The sequence below is a fragment of the Sardina pilchardus genome, chromosome 10 (assembly GCF_963854185.1).
Source record: "Sardina pilchardus chromosome 10, fSarPil1.1, whole genome shotgun sequence".
NCBI classification, from domain to species: Eukaryota; Metazoa; Chordata; class Actinopteri; order Clupeiformes; family Clupeidae; genus Sardina; species Sardina pilchardus.
This window is the reverse complement of record NC_085003.1, coordinates 21948854-21958853: the sequence shown is the minus strand read 5'-3', so window position 1 is coordinate 21958853 and position 10000 is coordinate 21948854. Positions and strand designations below refer to the sequence as shown.

General features: G+C 47.0%; 2 protein-coding genes across 7 annotated transcripts in view; one reads left to right on the top strand and one right to left on the bottom strand.

Moving 5' to 3' along the window:
• Positions 1-2139, top strand: part of pgghg (protein-glucosylgalactosylhydroxylysine glucosidase) — an 11164-nt gene extending 9025 nt beyond the window's left edge. For all 5 annotated transcript variants that reach the window (XM_062547024.1, XM_062547020.1, XM_062547023.1 and 2 more), the window contains 2 exons: positions 166-383; positions 1019-2139. In XM_062547024.1, coding sequence (XP_062403008.1) covers positions 166-383; positions 1019-1095 — 295 coding nt within the window. In that variant the 3' untranslated portion in view covers positions 1096-2139. The remainder of the gene's footprint in view (positions 1-165; positions 384-1018) is intronic.
• Positions 2140-2487: 348 nt separating this feature from the next.
• The window catches only part of cpt1b (carnitine palmitoyltransferase 1B (muscle)), an 11854-nt gene continuing 4341 nt past the window's right edge, over positions 2488-10000 (bottom strand). For both annotated transcript variants that reach the window (XM_062547018.1, XM_062547019.1), the window contains exons 9-19: positions 9620-9704; positions 9237-9432; positions 8710-8895; positions 8436-8541; positions 8090-8206; positions 7264-7428; positions 6269-6403; positions 5160-5312; positions 4276-4389; positions 4047-4139; positions 2488-3747 (exon numbers count right to left, since the gene is read on the bottom strand). In XM_062547018.1, the coding sequence (XP_062403002.1) occupies positions 3637-3747; positions 4047-4139; positions 4276-4389; positions 5160-5312; positions 6269-6403; positions 7264-7428; positions 8090-8206; positions 8436-8541; positions 8710-8895; positions 9237-9432; positions 9620-9704 (1461 nt within the window). In that variant the 3' untranslated portion in view covers positions 2488-3636. The remainder of the gene's footprint in view (positions 3748-4046; positions 4140-4275; positions 4390-5159; positions 5313-6268; positions 6404-7263; positions 7429-8089; positions 8207-8435; positions 8542-8709; positions 8896-9236; positions 9433-9619; positions 9705-10000) is intronic.

Here is a 10000-nt window from a genome sequence, read left to right as displayed (position 1 = left end):
CTCATTGGAATGAGTCTGATCTAAATCACATGACAAAGCTGTGATGTTTTGACATAGCTGTACAATTACAATGCTTTATAGTCAGATCATGTGGGCGGAACTAGGCATTGTATGATTTGACCTGATTGGTTGGATTGAATGAGTGGCATGTGGGACATCCTTTAGGGTCCAGAAGGACTGCCTGTCCTTTTCTCCTATCCTGTCTGGAGCCATTGCAGAGCTGAGCGTGACCGGTGTCAGTTACCTAGGCAACAAGCTGAACTGGCTGGTGAAGGGGGAGGAAGTGACTGTGAAGCTGTGGGAAAAAACAGAGCATGCTGGGAAGGCCTGCGCCCTGGAAGTGGTGCTCAAAGCCTCAGGCACCAGGATTCCCCTCACGCCAGGTACACACACACACACACACACCAACTAGTCAACTAATTGATTAATTAATTAGTCGACTAGTAGTAATTGATTAGTCGACTAGTCGACTATTAGTCGACTGTTTCATCCACTAGTTGGCGTTGTAGGCAGTAGTCGACTAGTCGTCAACAAAATGTTTCCCCTCTCTAGTGAAGTTATCGAGAAATTGATCTGGCTATTGCAGCCACACCAGTAGGCCTACTCTGAGTGACACAGTGTGACACAGTGTAACACAGTCACACTGCGGTCAAGTCTCCATCCCTCCCCCGCCCTTGTTCTCTTTAAAATCGTGAACCAAAAACATTGCCGAGTGGACTAAGTGAGTAGGGTAATGACAGCAATGAGTCATGCAGGAATGCTATAGGCTAATGTTTACTAATGGCCACACTGTTTTAATTATGTTTAAGTTGCCACTGCGGTGTATGGTGATTCCAGTCGAATTCTTTAGCACAATGACACAATGCTGACACACACACACACACACACACCGCACCATACATACACATGCACCATACACTGTGAAAAAACATTATTATGTTATCATATCCATATTGTAGTATTAATAGTACTCAGTGACCCAACTATATTTCTAATTATTTGATGGATAATTTCACAGGCCAATCAGTGACCTTCCCTCGAGAGGCGGGAGAACTGAGGAAGCAGGATTCAGGACAGTCCTGTTGGCCTATTTAACTATCTCGATGTCAATCACTCATCAGAGGGACCCAGGACCCACCTGCTGTGTCACCTCACCTCATCTTACCCAATCTTCAGTCTTCAGCCCTCAGCCTTCAGTTTATTCCTACAGAATGATTGAATCAAATTTGCCGATGATACAACTTTGGCCTTAGAATGTGAGCACTTTATTTTCTAGGCTAACATGCACGCACATGCATGCACACACACACACACACACACACACACACACACAAACACAAACACACATACACACCTGCACACGCACCCACCCACACACATACACATACACACATACACACACATACACACACACGCACCCCCCCCCCACCCCATACACACACACACACACACACACACACACACACACACACACACACACACACGCACACACCCACACCACACACACCTGCACTTATTCAGGAACTTATTCAGGAAGCACTGTCTGAATCTATGCTGCTGTTTAAAGCCAGGGAATCACTCACACAGACATGTGCGCGCGCGCACACACACACACTAGGGATGTGACATATTTAAATGTAAAGAGGAGAAACATTCTATATCATATCATTAAATAGCCAATGAAAACTTGATATGATCAAGATCCACATAAGATGGGGTGACGATTTGCTGATTGTCAGTCTGAACTGCGTGGTTGTCTGTGATCAGATTATCCTCTATATAACGTCTGTCTATGTGGGTATCTGTAATCATTTCATCCTCATCAGGCCAGAGCACCACTGGATGGGATATGTTAATGTCAGTCTGTGGGTGTCTGTAATCATTAATATGTTGATGGTCAGTCTGTGGGTGTCTGTAATCGTCAATGGTTAGTTTGCGTGGGTGTCTGTAATTGTTAATATGTTAATGGTCAGTCTGTGGGTGTCTGTAATTAATATGTTAATGGTTGTCAATGGTCAGTTTGCGTGGGTGTCTATGATCGTTTTGTACTCATCGTCTCACTGGACATGATCAGGCCTGATCTCCACTGAATAGCTGCTTGATACCAGGCCTAATAAACACAACAAACCATACACCATACGTGGGACGTGTGTTTTCATCTGTGTCTGTGTGTGTAACGTGTTTTGATGTGTGTGTGTGTGTGTGTGTGTGTGTGTGTGTGTTTTGATGTGTTTTTTGCTGTGAAGTGTGTTTCGATGTCACGGCATGTGTGTGTTTCGTGGGTGTTGATGTTTGACGTATGCTTTGATGTGTATATGTGACGTGTGTAGTGTTTTGATATGTGATGTCATCTATGGTTTGCAGATTTATCTTGGGGTTCTAGTATTCATTATACAAGTGGAAATAATGACTCAAAACTCCATATTTCCCCAAAATTGAATGTGAATGTACCAATAGAACACAGAACATAAAGAACAACACATCCAAAAACGACAACAGTCTTTATATCTAATAAATACACATCACCCATAAATAATTAATCTCCTCTGTACATAGCCCAAAGCTCAGAGTATTTACAACTGTACATATACACACACACTTGTACCACATGTATCCCTCTCACACACACACACGCACACACACATTACACACACACACACTTATTTCAGGGGCCACATATCAATATAACGCATCTCATCACACATTCATTCATTCATTGTTGTCGGCCCCTGGGAGCAGGTCTGGGGTTCTCTGGCGATCCTCTGGCAGGTTGCCGACAAGCGCCCCAATATATTTGCCACTACTCGTCTAAAACCTTTTTTCACTTATTCAGTTATACTTCATCCATCGTTTTAATAACATGTCATGTATTTTTTGAATATTCATGACAAATCCAATTTAATGAGATGGTGATCCAGTGGCCAATCTGATGTTGCTATCTGGGCACAAGAGAGCTAGTCAGTGTGGCGCTAGTTCCATTTTAGTTCATCTCAAAAAGCAGCTGACAAGAGGGTCTCTTAATGAATATTACTGGGGGAGGGAGTAGAGCTTACGGTGCTAGTTACTGTACATCTTAATCTCTACTCTCTGCATCTGAGATCTTCTACTCTCTGCAGCTAAGATGCTCTACTCTTTGCATCTGAGATGCTCTACTCTCTGCATCTGAGATGCTCTACTCTGTACAGCTAAGATGCTCTACTCTGCAGCGAAGATGCTCTACTCTCTGCATCTGAGATGCTTTTCTCTCAGCAGCTGAGAGTCTCTACTTTAAGAGGCACTATTTCCATCCTAATCTCGAAAAGCAGCTGACTCCAGCTCTGTACACGTCCCGACTCGCCCTTCAGCCTGATGTGCAACATGAACACTCTCGTCACCGCACATCTTATGGACAAAGTGCTATGAAGACTCAACGGCTTCGATTTTAGATTTTAGTCTTCATTCTCAGTCAGTGCCTTGCTACCTGTCCACCTGATGTAGTCCCCATCTATGTAAATATCCATCCTTGGAGACTTGAAGCTCATTTGAAATAAAGGCTGGAGATTCGGTGTCTGTCTTGTCCGGTTTTAAGAGTGATTGTGTGTCGCGTGAGGTGTGTAGCAGCTGGGGTGTGTCACGTGAGGTGCGCGGTGGTCAAGGCTACATGTGTTTTTTCTCCTCCTTCTCCTTCTTCTTGTCGTTCTTCACCTCAAAGAGCGCTCGGATGTCCAGCATGGCCTGGCGGATGTTCTGGCCAAACCGGTAGGAATCCTACAGGGACAGAGAACGACACTACTACTCAGTCTGTGTGTGTGTGTGTGTGTGTGTGTGTGAGAGAGAGAGAGAGAGAAAGAGACAAACAATGTGTGTGTGTGTGTGTGTGTGTGTGAGAAAGAGTGAATGTGTGTGTGTGTGTGTGTGTGTGTGTGTGTGTGTGTGCAAAAGAGAGAGGGAGGGTGTGTGTATTTATGTGTGTTTTTGTGTGAGAGAGAGAGTGTCTGTATAACATGTGAGTGTGTATGTGTGTATGTGAGAAAGAGTGTGAGTGTGTGTGTGTGTGTGTGTCTCACCGTCTCCGGGCTGGAGAATTTGCTGGAGATGTGGAATGTGACGAGATTTTCCCCAATGATAATATAAGAAACGCCATAACCATCATCCGCCACCTGGAAATACAAGAATGTGTTTTCAAACTCTGTGTGTGTGTGTGTGTGTGTGTGTGTGTGTGTGTGTGGGTGTGTGTGTGTGTGTGTGTGTGTGTGTGTGTGTGTGTGTGTGTGTGTGTGCAGCGGTGTGACTCACCGGGCCGAAGCCTCCTCCGAGGCCCACGTATTTGGGGTGCTTCTGCAGGTCCACCAGGTTGATCTGCTGCTGGGGGGTCTGGCTGGTGGAGAGGCGCCAGGGCTCCGACAGCACCTACGGAGACACGGAGAGAGTGTGTGTGTGTGAGTGTGTGTGTGTGTGCGTGTGTGTGTGACACCCAGTGGAGGTGTGAGGTGTGTCCAGGCATGTGAACTCAGGAGACCTCAACACACATCCTTCAAGGAAATAGCTGGGAGAGTGTGCGTGTGTGTGTGTGTGTGCGTGCATGTGTGCGCACGTGTGTGTGTGTGTGTGTGTGTGTGTGTGTGTGTGTGTGTGTGTGTGTGTGTACGTGTTGAATGAAGCTTGCTTTTGTTGTTGTTTTTGTTTGCATTGTCTTAAAACAGCCGAATAGTGGATGGAGCCTAGTGGCTGGTTTGAGACCCGCGGAGATACTACTGTAGGAAGTGAGAGATAGAGGGCTTTTGACCTTCACAGGAAGGCTTGCTGACTTATGAGGAAGTGACTGACTGGGAGATATCTCATGGCAGCAGTGGAGAGATTTTTATGGCAGCACAGTTTCCTCTGTGACCCGTGCTACAGTGGAACACAGCTATTCACGGCCTCGTGCTGTCATAACTTCCAACTAGGGCATCTAGTTCCAAGTCTGTTCAAAGGTGTGTGTGTGTGTGTGTGTGGGTGGATGTGCATGTGTGTGCGTGTGTGTGTATGTGTGTGTGTGTGTGTGTGTGTGTATGTGTGTCTGTGTGTGTGTGTGTGTGTGTGTGTGTGTGTGTGTGTGTGTGTGTGTGTGTGTGTGTGTCTGTGTCTGTGTCTGTGTGTCTGTGTGTGTGTCTGTGTGTGTGTGTGTGTGTGTGTCCTACCTGCTTGAGGAAAGGTGAGTCGATGCCAAGCAGCTTGGAGACGATGTAGAGGCAGAAGAGGTGACGGTCAATGCCCCCGCCGGTCATTGCCAACCGGTACATGTGCTGGTGCTTTTCCGACGCTTTCCGGAACAGAGCCAAGCGCTGCTCCTTCTACACAGACACACACACATACCAAAACAACAGTTCAGAACACATACACACATAACAAAACAACAGTTAAGAATACACACACACACACATACCAAAATAACAATTAAGAACCCACATACATACCAAAACAACAATTAAGGACACACACACATACCAAAACAACAGTTAAGAACACACACACATACCAAAACAACAGTTAAGAACACACACACACACACACGCACATATTAAAACAAAAATTAGGAACACACACACCTAAACAGAAATTAAGAACACACACACACACACACCAAAACAGAAATTAAGAACACACACACATACTAAAACAACAATTAAGAAAACACACAAACAAAACAAAAATTACAACATACGAACACACACATACCAAACAATTGGTATGTACCAAACAATTAAGAACACACACATATACACACTGACACATGTGTATCTTACTCACATGCAGACAAACAGATACTCTACAGTATAAATGCTCATAGCCAATGCTCTTACATGCACACCAGCTTGATGTTACTTACTCACACACATGAAACACACATGAACACATACATGCTCACATGCTCTCTCTCTCTCTCTCACACACAAACACACACACACACACACACAGAGAGGCAGGCTGACCAGATGTCATGACCACCAGCAGAACCTCTATGTGAGGACGACCCTGAACAAATACAGCTGACCAGAACATGTCCCAGGCGGCCAAACAACCATGATGAAATCAGCCGATGCTGTCAAAGTCTTGATCCCAGTCCTCTTAACTGGAGCTGCACGTGCTGCATGGGTTTGTTTGTGTTCATGTCTCTCTCATGTGACTTTGAAACAGAGTGGGTCGCCATCTGGTGGCTCCTCCTGGCTCTACAGTTCAACTCCTAGCTCGTGCATGTCTCCTGTGTGTGTGTGTGTGTGTGTGTGTGTGTGTGTGTGTGTGTGCGTACCTTTTCCTTGAGGTTCTCCATGGCTTTGACGAAGGCTGTGGACTCAGAGGTGCAGGAGCGAACCGTCTCTGTCCGACCCTCACGGAACATCCGTGTCATGGATGACTCGTAGGTCAGACAGAATTCGCCCTTATCCTACATCACACACACATGCGCACACACACACACACACGATTATCACTCATGCTACAAAAGCCTACTGTACTAACTGTACACTCACAAAAAGTATGCCCCAGAACTACTAAAGACTGAAACAAACTTTTATTCTTTGCATGATCAACATTATTGTGGACTAATAATAACTCTAGAATGACATTATCTATTTTATCAGTAATCTGACGCCATCAGATAAAGGAGAAACTGGAAGCGATTACTCTGAATACTACAGAGTACGGATGTGTACCTGATAGATGTGATTACTGTATTTGAGGATGTACTGTGATTACTGCACTCTTGGTAGGGTCATACGGTGAGGTCTTTATCCTGTGGTGCACTATCTGCAGAGAACATTCAATAGGATACTAATGTGATGTCCTCACCCTGTGGTGCACTAGCTGCAGTGCATACTTAGTAGGGTCCTAATGTGATGTCTTTACCCTGTAGTGCGCTAGCTGCAGTGCATACTTAGTAGGGTCCTAATGTGATGTCCTTACCCTGTAGTGTGCTAGCTGCAGTGCATACTTAGTAGGGTACTAATGTGATGTCCTCACCCTGTGGTGCGCTAGCTGAAGCGCATACTTAGTAGGGTCCTAATGTGATGTCCTCACCCTGTGGTGCGCTAGCTGAAGCGCATACTTAGTAGGGTCCTAATGTGATGTCCTTACCCTGTAGTGCACTAGCTGCAGTGCATACTTAGTAGGGTCCTAATGTGAAGTCCTTACCCTGTAGTGCACTAGCTGCAGTGCATACTTAGTAGGGTCCTAATGTGATGTCCTTACCCTATAGTGCGCTAGCTGAAGTGCATACTTAGTAGGGTCCTAATGTGAAGTCCTTACCCTGTAGTGCGCTAGCTGCAGAGCCATCTGGATGAAGGCGTCAGGGCTGGTCCTGCATGTCTTGATCAGGCCTTTGCCAAACTCATCAAACACGTAGCCGTGGAAGTCCACGTCATCGGCGATCTCCTTCGCCAGCTGGTATGAGCCCTCGATGAGCTCCTGACACTAGATGAACGGAGAGCATCACAAAAATGTGCTCAGTTGTACACATTCACTCAGCCACCAAATGGATGTGAGAATGTAACGAGTGTGAATGAGTTACCATGTGCTTACTGCCACTGGAATGTAGCTGTGAATGAGTTGCTATTCGCTTACTGCCACTGGAATGCAACTGTGAATGTGTTGCTACAGTATGCGCTTACTGCCACTGGAATGCAACTGTGAATGTGTTGCTATGCGCTTACTGCCACTGGAATGTAACTGTGAATGAGTTGCTATGCGCTTACTGCCACTGGAATGTAACAAGTTTGAATGAGTTGCTATTTGCTTACTGCCACTGGAATGCAACTGTGAATGAGTTGCTATGCGCTTACTGCCACTGGAATGTAACTGTGAATGTGTTGCTATGCGCTTACTGCCACTGGAATGTAACTGTGAATGTGTTGCTATGCGCTTACTGCCACTAGAATGTAACTGTGAATGTGTTGCTATGCGCTTACTGCCACTAGAATGCAACTGTGAATGAGTTGCTATGCGCCACCCCCACTGGAATGTAACTGTGAATGAGTTGCTATGCACTTACTGCCACTGGAATGTAACTGTGAATGAGTTGCTATGCACTTACTGCCACTGGAATGTAACTGTGAATGAGTTGCTATGCGCTTACTGCCACTGGAATGTCCCACTGGAGTTTGGAGGGGGGGGCCAGACCCTTGCTGACGTCCCCCTTGCAGTGGCCCTCGTCTGTGTAGCCCAGCTGGAAGCAGTCAGTGGCCAACACGTACTGCAGAGAAAATCACACACACACACACACACACACACACACACACACACACACACACACACACACACACAGTCAGTGGCCAACATGTACTGCAGAGAAAGACAACGCTGTTAACACAAACACAAACACACACACACACACACACACACACACACACACACACACACACACACACACACACACACACACACACACACACACACACACACAGAGTGAGGTTGTTCCTCACCTCCCACATGTGTCCCACTATAGGAGCATCGGCCCATGAGTGCTCCACATTGACGCCCATTTTACCGTTCTTATAGGCAATCAGGGAGAAGGACTTATCAAACCACCTGAAACAGAGAGAGAGAGAGAGAGAGAGGAAGGGAGAGAGAGAGAAGAAGCGAGGGAGAGAGAGAGAGAAAGAACACGACAGGAAGAGAGAGAGGGTTTAATCAGAACAATTTCTCCCTCTCATCACTAACACATCAGCCAATGAGACGGCAGCAGGAAGAGCGCACCTGTCGTAGCATTTCCCGTGCAGTAAGGACTTGGCGTACATGTCCAGTGACTTGAGCTTCTCTGGGTCGTATCCGTGGGCCTCGTCGTCGAGCGTGAGGAAGAACGCTGCCGTCTCGATGGCCTCCAGGGACGCCCTGTTCACTCCCTCACTGAAGTACTTCAGACGCGCACGAGCCCAGGGAACTCTGGGATACAGGAGGGCCGACATGTGATACGGCGGATGAGGACAGTAATGGTTGTGTGTCATGATGTGTGTTAGGGTTAGGGTTACTCGTTTGAGGGAGTGTGTGAGTGTGAGTGTGAGCGTGTGTGTGTGCGTGCGTGTGTGTGTGTGTGTGCATGTATGTGCAAACTCCATCAGTGTGGGATCACTTATGTGTGTGTGTGTATGGATACTCCATCAGTGTGGGGTCACGTGTGTGTGTGTGTGCATACTCCATCAGTGTGGGGTCACGTGTGTGTGTGTGTGTGTGTGCATACTCCATCAGGGTGGGATCACGTGTGTGTGTGTGTGTGTGTGTGTCACCTGTTCCCGGCGGTGAGGGCGGCTAGTTTGACCTCTCCCGGTTGCGGGGGTGAGGGGTCATTGAGGATCCTCTGGAACTGCAGCTCCAGCTCAGACGGCCACAGGTGGCGGCCCCCGAAGTAGAGCCACACCTTATAGAAGCGCCCGCGGTGGTACACCACCACATGCTTACGGTCCGACAGGTGCTGCACGAAATCTAGCCACACACACACACACACACACACACACACACACACACATTCACAAGTTGAGGACGGGCTCAGAGACTCATCTGTCTATTCCAGAAATGTGTGTGTGTGGGCGTATGTGGGTGTGTGAGTGTGTGTGTTTGTGTGTGTGTAAGTGTGTGTGTGGTGGTAAAGTGGTACAGCCCTCATGCTTACCTGTCTCAATGCCAGGGATGCGGGTGGTGTTGAACATTCTCTCATACTGATAAGAGCACATAGGAACTACACCCAGGGCCCTTAGCTGGAGAGGGGAAAGGAGGAGAGGAGAGGAGAAAGAGGGGAGATGGAGAAGAGGAGAGGAGGAGAGGAGGGGAGGAGTGGAAAAGAGGAGAAGAGGAGAGGACAGGAGAGTGGGGGAGAAGAGGAGAGATGGAGAGGAGTAGAAGAGAGGAGAGGAAAAGTGGAGAGGAGGAGTTGAAGAGAGGAGAGGAAAAGTGGAGAGGAGGAGAGAAGTAGAGAACAGGAGAGGAGAGCAGGAGTGGAGAGGAGAGGAGGAGTGGAGAAGAAGAAAGGAGTAGAGAGATGTAAAAGAACATT